This window comes from Dendrobates tinctorius, unplaced genomic scaffold (assembly GCF_039654945.1).
Source record: "Dendrobates tinctorius isolate UK_male_01 unplaced genomic scaffold, ASM3965494v1 ptg000111l, whole genome shotgun sequence".
Lineage (NCBI taxonomy): Eukaryota > Metazoa > Chordata > Amphibia > Anura > Dendrobatidae > Dendrobates > Dendrobates tinctorius.
The window spans coordinates 6,563,544-6,584,283 of NW_027361779.1; the positions used below are offsets into that span (position 1 = coordinate 6,563,544).

The 20,740-nt window shown below is 41.9% G+C and overlaps 1 protein-coding gene across 1 annotated transcript in view; it reads left to right on the forward strand.

Moving 5' to 3' along the window:
* The window catches only part of ASCC3 (activating signal cointegrator 1 complex subunit 3), an 825,088-nt gene that overhangs the window by 585,111 nt on the left and 219,237 nt on the right, over nt 1-20,740 (forward strand). Inside the window, exons 19-22 of the mRNA XM_073589496.1 lie at nt 371-457; nt 12,214-12,390; nt 12,576-12,801; nt 18,371-18,525. Of these exons, the coding sequence (XP_073445597.1) occupies nt 371-457; nt 12,214-12,390; nt 12,576-12,801; nt 18,371-18,525 (645 nt within the window). The remainder of the gene's footprint in view (nt 1-370; nt 458-12,213; nt 12,391-12,575; nt 12,802-18,370; nt 18,526-20,740) is intronic.

Below are 20,740 nucleotides of genomic sequence, written 5' to 3' on the forward strand. Positions count from 1 at the left end.
GAACTTTGCCAACTTCTCCTCTTCCATATTTCAGCCTTGCGACCCAACTTTAAAATGCTGTAACGGAAACCAAAAAAAACAAAATAAATCCAGATTGTTCATGAGACCATTCAACTAACTAAATAACATATTGCATTGCAAAACAAGACCATGCAAAAAAGATTTCATGGGTGGGCCTCAAAGTTTTCAGGCGCCCCTCGTATTTCTTACAAATTCTCTCACATTACCCACAGAGCCCATTTCTGGTCTTCTCTCAGAGTCTTAATGCGTCTTACTAGTGATGTTCTCATTTGTATGGTCATCGCTCATAAATAAAATGCGTTGAATGTGGTCTTTGTCGTTTCACTTTTGCCCTTTTTTTATTTGGCAGACATTCAATGAATTATTTGATGCTCACAAAACTGAAGGCGATATTTTATCCATTGTATCTAAAGCTGAAGAATTTGAGCAGATCAAGGTAAGATATTGCTGATAAGCGGCAGACGTTTTGTAACGTGTCTTTTACAGCTGTCACTTATATAGACGTGGTGTGGAACAGTTGTCTGTGTTGATTTGCTTCAATGACGAGCGCTTCATTCCAGCCATGCTGCAATATGTCCGATAGATGTTTTTATAGTAATTGGTCCCTGGAGAAACTTGAAGCCGAGCTGGGAATTTTTCCTTCAGTAAACTGTCAATACATTGACTTGTTAATTACGGCTACAGTACCGATCTGTTGGATGCTTCCCGATGGTGAAATGTTTAATATTCAAAGAACAAAGTAAATGCATTTACCGCTACAGTCTCTTACAATAGTACATAATCCATCATCATTTTACACTAGAATTTGATTTCTTTATTGATTGTGCCACTAGATTTCTTGCTTTACCTGCCATGGTTTACCTTTGCTAACGTTTTGTGAAATCTGATTATTTCTTACATTGTCTTTAACCTGTCACCCCCCACCCTTCCCTTTTTTATAGTATCAAAAGGAATTAAGGTGTCCTTAAAGCATCCCTCCAATGTGGGACTAGAAATAATTGACTGTGCATTACGCTTATATAGTCACAATAACCTGTTTTGCTCTTTCTGCCTCTTCTGTTCAGATTGGCGTGTTGAGTTTCTCAGGCCTACAAGATGGTCACCTTAGTGGCATGGGACTAAACCATACTCTTATTCAATGAAATAAGAACGGCATAGAAGTCATGATTTACACTTACCAATGCACTTCATAAGCCACTGTAATGGCCATCTTGGAAGCAGAAGGGAACGTCTGCCAAATTGAGCAGAAGAGGCAGCTGGAAACAAATGGAGGGCACCAGGTAGGGTGAGTATACATGATAAAAATAGGTAACTTTTTGGTCTTAGGATGTAAAGTTGGAATAGGTTTGCACAGGGTTTTTTTGGGGATAATTTTTGGGCATATTTCACATTTATTATGAATATTATTTGTAGCCTATTATTTATTCACTTGTGCATTTTATTCAGTTTTTTCTTTTCCTCCCGAGCATATATGAAAACACTTAGCAACACACAAACAATGCTGTATTAGGGGAATAAAACGGCAAGGGCAAAAACCATTCACAGCTGTGATAAACACCACTATTGTATGTTCTCCCCATGTTTGCTTGGGTTTCCTCTGGTTAATCCACTTTCCTCCCACACTCCAAAGACATACTGATAGGAAGTTTAGATTGTGAGCCCCAATGGGGACAGTGACAATGAAGTCTGTAAAGGGCTGTGGAATTAATGGCAAACTTTAAGCAAAGCATAATAATACTGTTTGTAGTGTATTTAGCACTTCCATTCAAGAAAGTGTACTTTGCAACAACAAATTTGATGTTGTTTTTGGAAAATATTCTGTGAAACCACTGTAAAAGCGATGCTGGCAGAAAAGTATAAAGTGCTCTGTAACACAATGTAACATCTCATCATCCCTGTGTAAAATACCCATTTAAAAATCAGATCAATGAACAATTGGAAGATAAAACAGCAGATGATGAAGATGACATTAGAGCTATTTTATTTTTCAAAATATTATTTGGTTGTGACATTTCCCCTGCTCACAATGATGTCCATTTCGGGACAAGAACCCAAATTTATAGGAAAGTCCACTTAATATACAATACTGTAGTCTTTTTATGGCATTTATATTACACATTCCATTATGTTTCAGGGTTCCTGGAGAATAATTATGATTTGTACTTTTATAGAAGCAGTTCTTTAAATGATCTTTAAAGGAGAGCGAGGGGTTGTCTATCTTATTTATATTCTCATATAAAGTACCTTATTAAACATCCTCTCTGTTCTCAAGAATGGTATAACATAGTAACATAGTTAGCAAGGCCAAAAAAAGACATGTGGCCATCCAGTTCAGCCTATATTCCGTCAAAATAAATACCCAGATCTACGTCCTTCTAAAAAACCTAATGTGCAAGATACAATATTGTTATGCTCTAAGAAGACATCCAGACCTCTCTTGAACCCCTTGATTGAGTTTGCCATCACAACCTTAGGCAAGGAATTCCAGTTTCTCACTGCCCCAACAGTAAGGAATATTCTTCTATGTTGGTGGAAAACCTTCTCTCCTGCAGACGCAGAGAATGCCCCGTTGTGACCGTCACCTTCCTTGGTATAAACATCCTTGGAGAGATATTTGTATTGCCTCCTTATATACTTATTCATGGTTATTAGATCGCCCCTCAGTCGTCTTTTTTCTAGACTAAATAATCCTAATTTTGCCAATCTCTCAGGGTATTGTAGTTCCCCCATCCCCTTTATTAACTTTGTTGCCCTCCTTTGTACTCGCTCTAGTTCCATTTTATCCTTCCTGTCCTCAGCATCGGTGCCCCAAACTGTACAAAGTACTCCATGTGTGGTCTAACCAGGGATTTGTACAGAGGCAGTATAATGCTCTCATCATGTGTATCCAGACCTCTTTTAAAGTATCCCCTGATCCTGTTTGCCTTGGCAGCCGCTGCCTGGCACTGGCTGCTCCAGGTAAGTTTATCATTAACTAGGATCCCCAAGTCCTTCTCCATGTCAGATTTACCCAGTGGTTTCCCGTTCAGTGTGTAATGGTGATATTGATTCCTTCTTTCCATGTGTATGACCTGACATTTATCATTGTTAAACTGCATCTGCCACCTTTCGGCCCAAGTTTCCAACTTATCCAGATCCATCTGTAGCAGAATACTATCTTCTTTTGTATTGACTGCTTTACATAGTTTTGTATCATCTGCAAATATCGATATATTACTGTGTAAACCTTCTACGAGATCATTAATAAATATATTGATGAGAATAGGTCCCAACACCGACCCCTGTGGTACCCCACTGGTCAAAGCGACCCAGTTAGAGAATATACCATTTATAACCACCCTCTGCTTTCTATCACTAAGCCAGTTACTTACCCACTTACACACATTTTCCCCCAGACCCAGCATTCTCATTTTGTGTACCAACCTCTTGTGTGGCATGGTATCAAAGGCTTTAGAAAAATCAAGATATACCACATCCAATGACTCACCTTGGTCTAGTCAGTAGCTTACCTCTTCATAAAAACTGATTAGATTGGTTTGACAGGAGCGATAAACCCATGCTGATATGGCGTTAAACAGTTATTCTCATTGAGATAATCCAGAATAACATCCCTCAGAAACCCTTCAGATATTTTATCAACAATAGAGGTTAGACTTACTTGGCCTATAATTTCCAGGTTCACTTTTAGAGCCCTTTTTGAATATTGGTGCCACATTTGCTATGTGCCAATCCTGTGGAACAGACCCCATCGCTATAGAGTCCCTAAATATAAGCAATAATGGCTTATCTATTACATTACTTAGTTCTCTTAGTACTCGTGGGTGTGATCTTTAATTCTACAGTTTATTTCCCAATGTCTAGGTTACCGACTACCACTACATTCCTCATTCACCTCTGCTTATGGTGCTAGTATCCTTGGCAAGGATTATGCTCATACCAACTCTAATTTAGAGGTGGATCCATCCAGCTTCAATCCCCCTGCACTTCCCTGGAATATGCAGAGACAAAGCTGCATCTCATTGCAGGGCCATACTTCACACAGTTCAGGCCAGCAATCAAACCAAACAACTGGCTTGAACTTTCAATTATCAGAAGCTTACTACCCCTCCGCCAGCTTGAAGGAAGTCAAGAGGTGGGGGAATGGTGCACCCCTAAATAAAGAACATGAGAAAACCCCTTTAAACACTGCTATTTGTTTCAGTCATAGTAACAAGCACAACACTTCCCAAAAATGTAGCTTACATAATCATTCTCTCTAAGGTGCCATTTGTGTTTTTATTATGGTGCTATGGGCAAAGTTTATCTTACAGTGCACTTTTCTCTAGTCACCTTCCACGACAGCCACCTTGGACATTGTCTCCCCGCCCTAATAGGGGACAGGAACACAAAGAGGTTAAATAACCCTCCCCTTCCTGCTACCTCAGTGTTTTTCCTGTCCCCTATCGGGGCATGAAGAGGTCACAAGGGGCTGCCGTGGCCAGCGAGCGGAGCCCCTATGTACTCACGAAGCTGGGCAGCCATGTGTGCAGACATGGTTGGTGAGAAGTCCTCAACTGCAGCATCTGCGGAGCCCAGCGTTCCCCCTCCTACAGTGAATAGCAGGGCCGGTCCCTTGCCTGTCAAAAAGTTGGTGGCACAGGTCTGAGTAAGCCTTCTCTTCTTCTTGCAGGAAGACAAGGCCTCTGCCCCCAGAAACCCCCGCAAGTGTGGTATATGTGGTGCCAGGTTTCCTTCTGACTACAAAAAGAAGTTATGTCAACCTTGTATGCAAAATAACCTGCTTACCGAGCAACCCTCCCTGTTTGACAGCATAAAAACTCTCATTAGGCAGGAGGTTCAGACCTCCATGGCAGCCCAGACCCCGGTGGCCCAGGGCCCTACCCAAAAAAAAAGGAAAAGGGCACCTATGGAAGCCGACTCAGACTCGGGAGAAGTCCGTTCCTCAGGATCGGAGGATATTTGGGAAAATGAGGGCTCCACATCCACCTCCAGTCATGATGCAAAAAAATACTATTTCTCCTCTGAGGATATGGAGGCGTTAGTCTCCATGGTAAGAAATACCATGGGACTGGAGGAGGAGGAGGTCAAGCTCTCAGTCCAGGATGAGATGTTTGCAGGGTTGAAACCCAGAGGTAGAAAGGGTTTCCCGGTTCATGAGGTGATACAGGACCTAATAGCTCAGGAGTGGTCCTCCCCCGAGAAGGCACTCATGGTGCCCTCTGAGCTAAAAAGTCGGTTTCCCCTAGAGGGTGATAGTTCTAATTGGGAGATCCCTAAGATAGACGTCCAAGTGTCTAAAGTCACTAAGAAGACGTCCTTGTCCTTTGAGGATGCTTCCCAATTGAAGGATCCGATGGATCGCAAAATAGAAAGCCACCTCAAAAAGTCCTGGGAAGCTTCTACGAACCTGCTCAAAGCAAATACTGCATCCACCTGCGTAGCCATATCTTTGTTTTTCTGGCTACGTACATTGGAAGACCATCTATCGGGGGGTACCCCAAGAGAGGAAATCTTAGACTCCCTGTCAATGCTCCAAAAGGCAACAGGTTATTTAGCTGATTCTTCAGGAGAAACGGTGCGGTTGGCAGCAAGGTCCCTAGTCCTTTCCAACTCGGCCAGAAGAGCCTTGTCGCTGAAGTCTTGGGGTGGCGACATCCCCTCCAAGACGAAACTCTGTGCCATCCCCTTCCAGGGGCGCCACGTATTTGGGCCTGTCCTGGATGATATCCTTGAGAAGGCTTCCAACAAGAATAAGTCACTGCCGGAACAGAAATCCACCAAAAGGCGGTTTTTTCGTCCCTCAAGAGAACAGACCTCTCAGAAGGCATTTAGAGGGAAGGGCAAGACGGGTCGATGGAGCTACCCGAAAGGGGGTAAAGGAAGAAACATCCTTGTGCCCCAACAGCAGCAGCCCCCGGAGAAGCAGTGACTCCCGGGTCGGGGGTCGACTCACGCAGTTTCTCGCCCAATGGCAGGCCACGACCTCGAACCAGTGGGTCCTGCACACTATACAATTTGGGCTTAATCTGGAGTTCGAGCACCCTCCCCACATGCCCTGAGAATTACCCCGGCACAGTCCCCAAGTCTGCAAAAAGTCCCGTTGCTTCAAATAGAAGAGCTGCTACGGGAAGGAGTGGTCTCGTATGTACCTCCACAAGAGGTGAGCAGAGGACATTACTCTCGCCTGTTCCTGATAAAGAAATCCTCAGGAAAGCACAGGCTTATCATAAATCTGAAGCCCCTGAACCACTTCATCAAGTAACGAAGGTTCAGGATGGAGTCAGTGAAATCAGCGATCCCTCTTATTGGACGAGGCTGGCAGATGGCTACAATAGATCTAAGGGATGAGTATTATCACGTTCCCATTCATCCAGATCACCGGAAGTTCCTGAGGTTCGCGGTCTCCCACGACCAAGGAATCAGCCACCTTCTGTTCAATGCCCTGCCGTTTGGGGTATCCCCAGCAAAAGGGGTGTTCACGAAGGTCATGAAAGAAGCAATCATCTCCATTCAGCTTCAGGGAATATGCATTGTGCCATATCTAGACGATCTGCTGATCATCGCTCCATCGGTAGCCCGGCTGAACCAGGACGTATCAAGAACCCTACAGATACTCGAAACCCTAGGGTGGATACCGAATCTCCAGAAGTCGGCACTCTATCATTCCCCGAGGAAAAAATTCCTGGGGATCCTATTGGATTCAGAGAAGAGGACGTCCTTTCTTCCTGAAGATCGTCAAGCAGACCTTCGGCAGAGAATAATCCGGTTCAGAGACCAAAGGGCACCGACGCTGAGAGACGCCATGTCTATCCTGGGTTCCCTGACAGCGTGCATTCAGGCGGTATCCTGGGCACAAGCTCACAAGCGAGTCCTCCAGTCATACGTCCTGATAAACACGAGGAAGTACCCAAACAACCTATCAAAAAGGGTTCCACTTCCAGGACATGTAAAATCGGCCCTCTGGTGGTGGCTGAGTTACCGAAACCTGAGGTGGGGAGTAAGCTGGGATCAGCTTCCTCTAAAAATAGTATGTACCGATGCTAGTCTGATAGGCTGGGGAGCCGTGGTCGAGGATTCATACTTCCAGGGGCAGTGGCCCCAGAACATAAGATCCGGATCTTCGAACCTAAGGGAGTTGACGGCAGTGGAAGAGTCACTGAAGGCCGCATCAGCCCTTGTCAAGAATCATCATGTTCGGATATACTCCGACAACGTGACCACGGTGGCATATCTCAGACACCAGGGGGGCACGAGGTACGCCAGTCTAAAGAAGGTAGCAACAAGGATCTTCCTCTGGGCAGAGAAGCACCTGTTATCCATTTCCACGGTACACCTGAAAGGGTCGGAAAACATCCAGGCAGACTTCCTGAGCAGGAAGGTCGTCCATCCAGGAGAATGGTGTCTGAACCAAGAGGTCTTCCAGGCTCTAGCTTCGAGATGGGGAGACCCAGTAGTCGACCTATTCGCGAGTGTGCAAAATACAAAAGCGGCGACCTATTTCTCCCTCAGTTCCACGTACGGAGCCCGGGGGATGGATGCATTTGCCCATCCATGGGTCTTCAGACTGGCCTACGCCTTTCCCCCAATCCCGATGTCGGCAAGAACGTTACAAAAGATCAGAACAGACAGAGTCACGACAATCCTGGTGGCTCCTATGTGGCCAGGACGAAGCTGGTACAGCGCTCTGTTGGACATGACCCAGGAAGGTCCCTTGCTTCTACCCCAAAAGCCCGACCTCCTTTTTCAGGGTCCATTACTACACCCGAACCCAGCCAAGTTATGTCTAGCAGCTTGGTTATTGAGGCCAACATTCTGAAGGTCAAAGGGTTGTTGGATGAGGTAATCTGGACCCTTCAAAAAAAGTAGAAAGCCGGTAACAGATGCAATTTATGGCAAAATATGGAAAAAATTTTCCTCCTGGTGCCTTCCAGGGGCCCCTGACCCCGCTCATCCAAATATTGCCCAGGTACTAGATTTCCTGCAGAAAGGGTTAGATCTAGGGCTCACTCCAAGTATGTTAAAAGTACAGGTATCTGCCCTTAGTTGTTTTTTTGACCAAGACCTAGCCAAACACCGCTGGGTCAAGCAGATCATGACCGTGGCAGGCAGGATCCGCCCTTTGCTCCCTAGTCAGTTTCCCCCCTGGGATCTGAATTTAGTACTCAATAGCCTGACGCAGGCCCCGTTTGAGCCCCTGTCAGAAATTCCATTAAAAATTCTCACACTCAAAACAGTGTTTCTGGTGGCGATCACATCGGCTAGACGGGTGGGGGAGCTACAGGCCCTATCAGTGCAGGAACCTTACCTCTTACTCAACTCCGACAGTAAAGTACTGCGTCTAGACCCCTCCTTTATGCCCAAAGTGGTGTCAGACTTTCATAGAAGTCAGGAGATCGTGTTGCCCTCATTTTGCCTAAATCCTTCTAATAACGAAGGAAGAAAAATTTCATACCTTGGATGTCCGCAGAGTGGTTCTCCACTACCTCGGAGTAACCAAGGATTGGAGAATCGATCAGAACCTGTTCCTTCAGTATTCAGGAAGAAATAAGGGGAAGAAAGCAGCAAAGAACATGATAGCTGGTTGGATCAAGCAGTCCATCTCCCTTGCATATTCTTCAAGACATCTCTCTCCTCCCGAGTCGTTGAAAGCCCACTCCACTCGATCAATCGCTACATCCTGGGCAGCAAGAGGAAACACGTCGTCGGAGCAGATATGCAGAGCTGCCACCTGGTCCTCTGTGCACACCTTTACCAGACACTATAGACTGGATTTCTATAGCGATCTGACGTTCGGCAGACGCGTCCTGCAAGCCGTAGTCCCTCCCTAAAAAAATTAACGTTGGCATAACTCCAAGGTGGCTGTCGTGGAAGGTGACTAGAGAAAATAGAATTAGACTTACCGGTAATTCGGTTTCTAGGAACCTTCCACGACAGCACTAATTTCCCTCCCTATATAATATGTTTACCTGATGATTCCTGCTCTACTGGCGGTAACTATTCATGCTAGTACATTCAGAAAAAACACTGAGGTAGCAGGAAGGGGAGGGTTATTTAACCTCTTTGTGTTCCTGTCCCCTATTAGGGCGGGGAGACAACCTCCAAGGTGGCTGTCATGGAAGGTTCCTAGAAACCGAATTACCGGTAAGTCTAATTCTATTTTTTACACCTTTATAATTTGTTTGCACAATGTACAGTTTTTATCTTGGAGATCCAGTAAACCTGTTTTATGTTACTAAGATTTGTTATTGCTAAACACTTCAAGGGAAACTGTCATCAAGTTTTTGCCACCTAATCAGACAGCATAATGATGAACAGACAGTGACCCTGATTCCAATGATGTATCACTTACTGGGCTGCTTAGTGTAGTTTTTATAAAATCAGTGTTTTATCAGAAGATCATCATTAGAGGACACGTAACCCTGCTGCCAGAGAGTCCTTCATCTTCATGAGCCCTATATAATCCCGCCCCCACCACAGATTGGCAGCCTGGTAAGTGATACATCACTGGAATTGGGGTATTTTTCTCTGTATCATGCTGCTCTTGGATGGGGTAGCAAAAACCTGGTGATTCTCTTTCAAAGCTGTTAGTATAGTTGTACTACTGCCACTAATATTACTACACACAGTAGTACTGGTACTTTTTGTCACTAAAGTATATTGTTTGCGTATCTATATAGTATGTTTTTTGCATACATTGGTTATTTTTATTTTTTGTTATGGGGTACTTCAACATAAAGTTTTTTGATTGTCCTTATATTTTTTGAACTATAGTCCTCTTTTGCTTCCTTTTTATTGAGCACGATTTATTCATACATAGCAGTCAGCCGTTTTTTCTGCTCGCTCTACAGGGTGGTCTCCTATAAGCCAATTGTGCAGTTATTTAGTCTGCAGAGACAGTATCAGCAATATCGGTGCATGTCTCGATGCATGAGTGTAGCAGGATCTGCGCAGCCATTGTGCGTCCGGTGGCGTCTCCACTCAAATAGGAAGTTATGCCAACATATATCAGTTTCAATTTCAAGGGAGCGACTTTTATTTGCATGACAATTGGCTACTTTGCATCGTAGCACTTGGATTCTGAACATACGCATGTATGATTTCCACTGACCACCGGCTGCATACCGGCATTATAGCGGTAATGAATACATTCCAAGTTAATTCAAGATTGTTCTAATCTGGATGGATAGACATTTTCCTTTGGTCAAATTGAAATGAAATCTCATCATTTGCAGGACAGTGGGGTTAGCAGGCCAATTTGTTTAGCATAGCAATTTTTTCTGTGTCAATGACAGCCTTAATAATAGTGATGAATAATAAAATGTAATTGTGTCATTATTAATATACTTTCAATTAGGTCGCTTTAGTTACAGGAGACCAATTTTCTCTGCAGCCTTATGAGCGAAATTGCTTTGACAGAGATATTGGGTGGAAGCGAGTAATAATTATATGTATTTTTGTAAAGGTCCACGACTGTGAAATATGTGGAGATATAATTTTATCAAGTAATTGTCTCGGTGGTTCTCTAATCCCATTTCTTACCTACTGTGAAGATTATTAGGATTAAAAATATTTTTGTAATAGTAATTCTCAATGGCTCTCTACATTTATTGTAATGGGGATAGTAAAAAAAAAAGTGTAAAAACTCTAGTGTTGCTTGACTATATGAAAAAATTGTCTTTTTAACTATGTATTTTTCTGCTGGTTGAAATGTTCTTGTTTCATGCTGGACCATAACCTGGATATTTCTGTTTGACGAAAGTTTCCTATTGATCCAAGTTCAGATTTTGAGAAGCCAATATGATGATCTCAGTTCCCCGGTGTAGGGTCACATCCAAGTCTTTGTAAAGAAGGGGTGTTATTTCACAGCCATAGTAAATTCAGTATATACACACAAAAAACCATATACACTGTAACACAGTGGCGGTCTGGTGTGCCAAGAGCCCACCAGTGACGGTACCTACAGGAGTCCATTGTTCAGTGACATGCAGTATTAGCCTGACCCTTATAGACATATTTACCAATGCTTTTGTGTAATGATAAACTGGGCAGTTTATTCTATTAATGATTACATGCTGCCCTTGTCTGTCCATAATGCATCATGGTTATTATGCCAACTGCTGCTCACATATATGGGTGCAGGGCCCATTTTATACAGTGTCCCACCAGGAGATTCACTTGTCCCCCCCCCTGTGGGCCAATCTGAGCCCTCTGGAACATACACATTTACACAAAAACACACGTCCACGTATTCACAGTCAAATATAAATGGTAAATCACATTGACATACACACAGTGAAACCCGTGTACACAATAACTATATACATTTGCACACTATGACACATGGGTGCACTGTGATATCCACTGTATGCCTTCCTTCATTGTGTACACCATTGACACATGACCTACGTAACGTGCTTGAATTTTATTTATTTTCCTTGCCGTTATAGCACCATTAGTTCCATAGTACTTTACAGATACTATCATCACTGTCCCCATTGGGGCTCATAATCTACAGTCCTTATCCGTATATCTTTGGAGTGTTTGAGGAATCCGAAGTAGCCGGAGGAAACCCACGCAAACACGGGGAGAAGATACAAACTCCTTACAAATATTGTCCTCGGTGGGATTTGAACCCATGACCCCAGTGCGACAGTGGTGGTAACCACTGAACCACCTTGCCACTCATGGACTTCTTTTTTTTTTTCATTTCGCACAAAATAAATGTTCTGCCAGGTCAGTTTTATTCTCGTGTGAGGCCCTCATGAGGTGGATAGATGATTACGGTTTGTGGGCACGCTTTTTGCACTGACTTTGTTTCAATATCTTCCGCTGCCCCCTTTTCAGTTTCCAGTGTCACCTTTCTCCTCTTCACATATTAACACCCATTTGTCAGGTGCGTTTTATTACAACACTAACAATTCGATGTCTCACCAAGCTGTGAGGCTTGTTATTATCACATTTGGTTGCATATGACCAGAATATAAAAACCTGCCATTTTCATCTATCATAGACAAATAGATTACCACCAAGCGCTTCAGAGGGTTAACAACACATACATGACACTAAAAATGTGTTACAATTCCTTGCTCTGGAAATGGAAGAGACCTTAATTGGTTGCAACAGTTTCTCGCTTATTCAGCCTTTTATAGCTTTTTTACGCTTCATATTTAATGTGTTATTTTTCTATGGTAGGTTCGTGAAGAAGAGAGTGAAGAATTAGAGCACTTAATTGATAGTTATTGTCCACTGCCGGTTGCTGGTGGAGTGGAAAATGGCTATGGAAAAGTAAACATCATTCTTCAAACATACATTGGACGTGGAGAAATTGACAATTTTTCCCTCATCTCTGATTCGGCATATGTTGCACAGGTAATATTAAAATGATTAAATATTCAAAAATATGTTGGATCTTATTAGACGTTTTAAAATGTTAGATTTTCCTGGCAATATTTTCCAGTAGTATTTTATACTGATGTAAAAATAAGAAAAAGCTAAGTTCCTTTAAGGAATTGTTTTGCATGTATTGACATTTATGTGTTTTGGGTTTTTTTCAGAACGCTGCCCGAATTGTAAGAGCTCTTTTTGAGATCGCCCTCAGGAAAAGATGGCCAGCCATGACTTACAGACTTCTAAACCTTAGCAAAGTCATTGACAAGCGTCTCTGGGGCTGGGCGAGCCCTCTTAGGCAATTCTCTATTCTTCCACCTTCTGTGCTAACAAAGCTGGAGGAGAAGAAACTAACCATTGATAAGCTGAAAGATATGCAGAAAGATGAGATTGGTAAAAAAAAAATTAAACTGATTTACATTAATAAGTGCATATAATAGAGTACTCAACATACTAAATACAGTGTGTTGCGAAAGTATTCGGCACCCTGGAACTTTTCAACCTTTTCCCACATATCCATGCTTCAAACATAAAGATATCAAATGTAAATTTTTGGTGAAGAATCAACAAGTGGGACACAATTGTGAAGTTGAACGAAATTTATTGGTTGGTGTATGTCTCTATCAGTTTTGTACATCGAGAAACTGAAATTCTTGCCCATTCTTCCTTGGCAAACAGCTCGAGCTCAGTGAGGTTTGATGGAGATCGTTTGTGAACAGCAGTTTTCAGCTCTTTCCACAGATTCTCGATTGGATTCAGGTCTGGACTTTGACTTGGCCATTCTAACATCTGGATACGTTTATTTGTGAACCATTCCATTGTAGATTTTGCTTTATGTTTGGGATCATTGTCTTGTTGGAAGACAAATCTCCGTCCCAGTCTCCGGTCTTTTGCAGACTCCAACAGGTTTTCTTCAAGAATGGTCCTGTATTTGGCTCTATCCATCTTCCCATCAATTTTAACCATCTCCCTGGCCGTGCTGAAGAAAAGCAGCCCCAAACCATGATGCTGCCACCACCATGTTTGACAGTGGGGATGGTGTGTTCAGGGTGATGAGCTCTGTTGCCTTTTTGCTAAACATATCGTTTGGCATTGTTGCCAAAAAGTTCAATTTTGGTTTCATCTAACCAGAGCACCTTCTTTGTTGGGTCTCCCAGGTGGCTTGTTGCAAACTTTAAACGACACTTTTTATGGATATCTTTGAGAAATGGCTTTCTTCTTGCCACTCTTCCATAAAGGCCAGATTTGTGCAGTGTACGACTGATTGTTGTCCTATGGACAGACTGTCCCATCTCAGCTGTAGATCTCTGCAGTTCATTCAGACTGATCATGGGCCTCTTGGCTGCATCTTCTCCTTGTTTGAGATGAAAGTTTAGAGGGACGGCCGGGTCTTGGTAGATTTGCAATGGTATGATACTTCTTCCATTTCAATATGATCGCTTGCACAGTGCTCCTTGGGATGTTTAAAGTTTTGGAAATCTTTTTGCATCCAAATCTGGCTTTAAACTTCTCTACAAACAGTATCACGGACTTGCCTGTTGTGTTCCTTGGTCTTCATGATGTTCTCTGTGCTTCAAGCAGAACCATGAGACTATCACAGAGCAAGTGCATTTATACGAAGACTTGATTACACACAAGTGGATTATATTTATCATCATTAGTCATTTAGGACAACATTGGATCATTCATTGGATCCACAATGAACTTCTGTAGTGAGTTTGCTGCACTGAAAGTAAAGGGGCCAAATAATATTGCACGCCCCACTTTTCAGTTTTTGAATTTCCACAAAAATTTAAAATAACCAATAAATTTCGTTCAACTTCACAATTGTTTTCCACTTGTTGATTCTTCACCAAAAATGTATATTTGGTATCTTTATGTTTAAAGCATGATATGTGGGAAAAGGTTGAAAAGTTCCAGGGGGCCGAATACTTTCGCAAGGTACTGTATCTATAGCACATATTGGCACTAAATATTTGGAGAACCACAGTACCTATTACTTCACCAATACATACTACAAATGTTTTTTTTATGTTGTGTGACTATATGTTGTCATAAATAGATTATTCAGAGTCAGCTACAATGTTTTTGTGCCATGACATCTAAATAAGTGGTAGTAGGGGGCATAGCAATTTGAGTGGTAGTAGGTGGCATAGCAATATAAGTGCTATTAGGTGGCATAGCAATATAAGTGGTAGTAGGGGGACATAGCAATATAAGTGCTATTAGGTAGCATAGCAATATAAGTGGTAGTAGGGGGCATAGCAATATAAGGCTGGTTTCACATTAGTGTTTTTTAGCGCATCGCGCGCGTTCATGCGCATGCGCCATGCACCTCTATGTTTAACATGGGGGCGCATGGTCTAGCGTTTGCACGCGTTCGCATGCGTTTTCGTGCGCATGCGTTTTTTTGTAGTGTACGCCTAGGCACGCCAGACGCAACCTGTGGCATTTTTGGTCCGTCCAACCTGTGTAAAAAAAAATGCATGCGCACGGAATGCGCCAAAATAAAACATTACAGTCTATGGGAAAACGCATGCGCATGGAATGTGCACGGAATGCGCCAAAATAACACATTACAGTCTATGGGAACGCAGGCGTGCGCATGGACATGCACACGCCTGCGTTTAAAATCGCATGCGTTTTAAGAGTTAACATGGCTAGAAACGTATGCGCCTAGAAAAAGCATGATGCGTTTTTTGCATGCGTTTCTATTGCGCACGAAGTGCAGCGCTAAAAAACGCTAATGTGAAAGTAGCCTAAGTGGTAGTAGGGGGCATAGCAATATAAGTGGTAGTAGGGGGCATAGCAATATAAGTGGTAGTAGGGGGCATAGCAATATAAGTGGTAGTACTGTAGGGGGCATAGCAATATAAGTGGTAGTATGTGGGCTTACAAATCATTCTCTGTGTAATCAACATCACCTATTACACAGAAACCCTTGCATGGATTTATTTTACGTACACCAAATTATGATCTGTTACCTACATCCAAAGGATTCTGCTATTTGAACATTTACACCATGGTAGGTGATGATTGGTTCAGGGTCCGTCTACTAGGACCTGCGCTGATTGGCAAAACAAGGTACTTTTATCCCTACTAGAATAGACTTGCAGCGTGCATGCTCGAGCTGCATCTTCATTCATTCCCTATAGGGCTAGCAGCTTTGTACTTGACTATTTTCTGGCAGGCCTGTAGAGAGTGAATAGAGCGCCAGTTGGACATCTGACCTGCACACCATTTTCAAACAAGTAGAAAAGATAACCCTGGCACACTCATATGAATTTCAAGAGAAAAATGCACATAGCTGCTAATAATTTTTTATTCAGAATTTTGAGCGGACCAAAAAATGAATGAAAAATACAGATAAAATTATCCAACGTTTCGGATTTTTCATTCATTTTTTGGTCCGCTCAAAATTCTGAATAAAAAATTATTAGCAGCTATGTGCATTTTTCTCTTGAAATTCATATGAGTGTGTCGGGGTTATCTTTTCTATTAGTATTTTCTCTTTACCCCTGAGCACCTACTTTATTGTGGTGAGCACCCCATTACCTATACTATTGATAATTTTTTTTGGTGTAGCTCCCATATTTAAGTATATCAATGTCTTTTTCTACTTTTTCATTTAATTCACAGCGCACCACGTTACCGCACTTTCCCCTGACGTTCAGGATATGTACTCATGGAATAGTAGGTGACTCTTATGGGTCACTATTGAACATAGATCCAGTCAGCATTTAGGACCCATTTGTCTTCTATCTATTTACAGATAATTCCTTGACAAAGGCCTGCGAGCCGAAACGTTGGATAATTTTATCTGTATTTTTCATTCATTTTTTGGTCCGCTCAAAATTCTGAATAAAAAATTATTAGCAGCTATGTGCATTTTTCTCTTGAAATTCATATGAGTGTGCCGGGGTTATCTTTTCTACTAGTATTTTCTCTTTACCCCTGAGCACCTACTTTATTGTGGTGAGCACCCCATTACCTATACTATTCACCATTTTCAAACAGACATAAAAATTCCTCAATGTATTGATCTGTTCAGGTGCCGCATCAGCAAGTTATCATCTAAGGATGGTTTTTTTCAACTGGATAATCCCTTTAAGCATAGTGTACTAAAATCATTATTTGCCATAAGTGGCACTTTTCATTCTGAATCTGTATTGTTTCTGTGATGATTTGTTCTCCCATAAATCATTATATTTTCTCTTATGATCATTATTCATTTTTACCAGTCCTCATTCTAGTGTTGTAACAAAAGAACAAAAAATCCTCTTGCCCATATGGCTTAACGTATTCCAGGCTCAACATTCCCCCCAAAAAGACATTTTACTGGAAAAAACCTCTTTCTCTGTGGTACTGTACGTTTCCCTCTAATTACCAATGTAGATTTCCTCAAACTTCTGAGAAAATCGTTTCACACAAATTGGCCAACCATATTTTGGCTGGCTTTTAAACTTACTGCTAGACTTCAATGGAAATTCGAGTTTTCCATTGCTATTATCCAGTAATGACCATTTATGAAGAACTTCACGGTTTCTTCCTGGAGATTTAAGCTTTCCGTTGTATCGGACATTCTGGGGGTAGATGAGCGAGCCATAGATCCATAGGGATCGATAGAACCAATGCTTACGGTAAGTGGTTTCTCATGTGGACCTCTTTAGTCATTGTTTAGCGCCAGTCGTTACACAACACATGTAGAATTCATGGCAGATTCGGCTGCTGATTTCTTCTTGCTCTACTTACCAAGGGTTGAATATGTTGAAATCTGCAATGAAAATCCCCATAATGAGCATGCTGCACATTTGACATCTGCAGCATGCTATCACTTTTGTGCATACTTTTTTTTCTACACCTTGTGACAAGATTTAGAAAAATCCGTTTATATGTATGGTCCCGTAAATTGCTGCGGATTTGCTGTGCAGAATCCGCACCCCCAATCTGCGATGTGTGCACGTGTCATTAGTGGAATATCCTCAAGAGATGATTACACTGGTGTACAGTCATTTTGGTGCCAACAATGTCAGAACGGTTTTAACTTTATGGTGCTGATTAAGAATATGACACTGGTTTTGCCATATCGGTCCTAGTTTCTGAGGTATTTTATAGTTAATTACTAAATTACAGTAGAATTCTGTCTTAAAAAAGTCGCTTTGTTAGCATTTTAAGCCTACAAATTCAAGTAAAAAATAATTAGATATACGGAATATTTCATTATCTTAAGACACGGTTAGAGAGCCAAAAGCTATTGTATTTGTTATCACACACAAGTCACATCGAGGGAGTGCATTATTTTCATGGATGAATTATCTCAAAAACTAGAACCAATTCAGCAAAAGTAATGGGATTTTTTAATTCACCACCCTCAGAATACCCTAATTCCATACAAAAAACCTTGAACCTGAAAAAACTGCCGTAGACCTATGTATAGGATCATGATAGAGTGTAAAACTAATTTTCTTTATGTAAGTGAAAATACAGCATACACGACATAGGAGACATTTTGTCCCCTTGCCACAGAAAGTTTTTCTCTAACTCCCCACTTTAGTATTTAGGTTAGATTCTCAGTAATGAAATCACTTCTGTATGTTCCAGACTTGCCTCATTTGTTTGGGAAAATTAGAAACATGTACAACCCATGTCATAAATGTTCATAAATATTACCATTTTAATATATCTATTATTTAGGAGCTATTTTTAACTTTGGCGTGTGGAAATCATTGATTGGGTTAACACTTATTATTCAGAGTTGCTAATACTAAAACCGCACTGTACTAATTCCAGTTAAGTATTACAAAACATTAGAACATGCCGGGTCAAAAAAGTCAGTCATTTGTACAGCACAATGCAAAGCTTGCAAGCTGTAATATGCTCGTCTAAAAGCTGATTTACAAGTCTGATTGCATTAGTGTTCCTGTATATGCAAACGTTTTTAACCTAATGTACCTTTTTTTAGGTCACATGTTGCATCATGTGAACATCGGGCTAAAGGTGAAACAGTGCGTCCATCAGATTCCATCCATTACAATGGAAGCATCTATCCAACCAATTACCCGCACAGTTCTTAGAGTTCGATTAAGTATCAATCCAGACTTTAAGTGGAACGATCAGGTAATAGCGTCACGTCTAAAAAGCTCTCTACCTGTATATAGAAAATAATTGTTATCTTATCTCGTGTCACAATATTCCAGTGTATGCACTTCAACCTATTTCTTCTTAATTTATACTTTCTCATTGAAGGGTTAGAATATCCTCTAGCTCCACTAATAGAAAATAAACAAATGGTTATTGAAGGGGTTTTCTGAAATCTGAGAGAAATGCTAAGAAATAATAAAAATACTATTTTGGTGCTATTTGCCTGTTTACTATGTCCGCAGCAATGACATTCCAGTACCCATGTGACTGCTGTTTCCAATACCTGCTTCAGTGGTCAGTAGAGCAATAAGGTTTGTCCTGTCTGGTCCTTAGTAGCAGCCGGGCCAGAGCAGTCTTCACTTTTGTGGCCAGATTATTTGGCCGGAAGCGCTTTTTAAATGCCACTGTCAGCGATTTACAGGGGCATTTAACTAGTTAATAGCCACAGGCAGATCGCGATTCCATCCACGACTATTGCGGGCACATGTCAGCTGTTCAAATCAGCTGACATGTCCCGGTTTTGAGGTGAGCTCATCTCCAGAGCCCACATCAAAGTGGGGGATACTGCCATCGGACATGCTATACTGTCCGACGGAAGTAAGGGGTTAAAGCAACTCTGTCTGGTCCTGGGGTAAAAGTTTAGGCCTCCTTCACACATCCAGGTGAATGCTATACAGGAAAAAACTGTACTGGTGAGATCTGTGGTTTGTGTCTGTGTTGCATTTGTATTTACATATGTGAAATTCATGTATCTATTTGCTGTCTGTGTTTCACATCCATGTGTCGTCCGTGTGACACATGCCAGTGCCTGAGAAAAGCAGTACAGTTAGCACTGATCCCAGGCTACGGGTGCTGAAAGCAGCTCTAATAATTGTCGCTTGGTCTCCCTGAAATCAGCCTGACCATACAACAATGATGGGAGCTGTATTCAGCACCCGCTGAGTACATTCTGTGTAAAATTAAGAATTAAATAAAAATGGCGACGGCTCCCGCATAATTTTCATAACTGGCAGAGGGAAAGCCCATGGCTGGGGGCTGATGTTAATAATCTGGGAAAGGCACAATATCCTAAAAGCTTTCCAGGCTATTAATAACAGCTCACAGCTATTTCTTTAGCCTTTACTGGTGAATCTACAGGGGTCCCTGGGAAAAAATGGTGTAGCGTCTTTCTATAAATTCAAACCAGGAAAGGCTAAATAGACAGCTGTGGATTAATAGTAATAGCCTGGGAAGGGGCCAGAGATATTGCCCTCCCAGCCAACCAACATCAGTGCTTAGCCATCCCAGAAATGGCACATCCATAAAATGCCCCAAATCTGACGCTTAGCCTTTCTCTTCCCAATTGCCCTATGTCGGTGGCAAGTGGGGTAATAGGGTTGGGGTTGATGTCAGCTTTGTATTGGAAGCTGACATCAAACTAGGGGTTAGTAATGGAGAGGTGTCTATTAGACTCCCCCATTACTAACCCCATAGTAACTTTGGAAATAAACACACAGCAAGAATAAAATGCTTAATTTGAAATAAAACTCAACACCCTGTTTTACACATTTGTTTACATAGTTATACCTAAAATTCATTGAAGCCCATGTCCTCTGTAGAAAATAATAAAAAACCATATAGCTCACCTGTCCAATGTGAAGATAATTCATTTGTCCCTTGACGAGTCTAGCTTTGCTTCAGCCAGATGCCAGGCTGAATGGTGGCATGATGCGAACGTTCAGACTGCCATCCAGCAGAGATACTGAGCTGCATGTGATAGCGCAGCATCAGCGTCTTGCGATGAAGTGAATAAGGTGAGCAGGGTTCATAACCAATGAACTCCGTTCACCTCACTGATGTCACCGCTAGCGTGAGAACTTTCACTTCCCCGCTGATCACAGGGAGACCAGGCAGCAGTGATGAGAGCTGCCTCCAGCAACCGACACCTGAAAACAGCTCGAACTGTACCGCTTCTTCCCAGGCTCCGGTACACCATCCTTGTGAATAATTTCACATGGTATGAATAATAACTCCTAAACTAAACTAGATCACTAGACATTAGAACTGTGTCTTTTTAGTATCAATAATTTATTATTTTTCGTAATAAATAAATCTTATATATGTGAAGGTGTGTAAGTCTACACATTCTGTATGTGTGTGTTTGTGTAAATGTCTTTCATCTCCCCACTCCCTCAAGACGCAAACTGGGAAA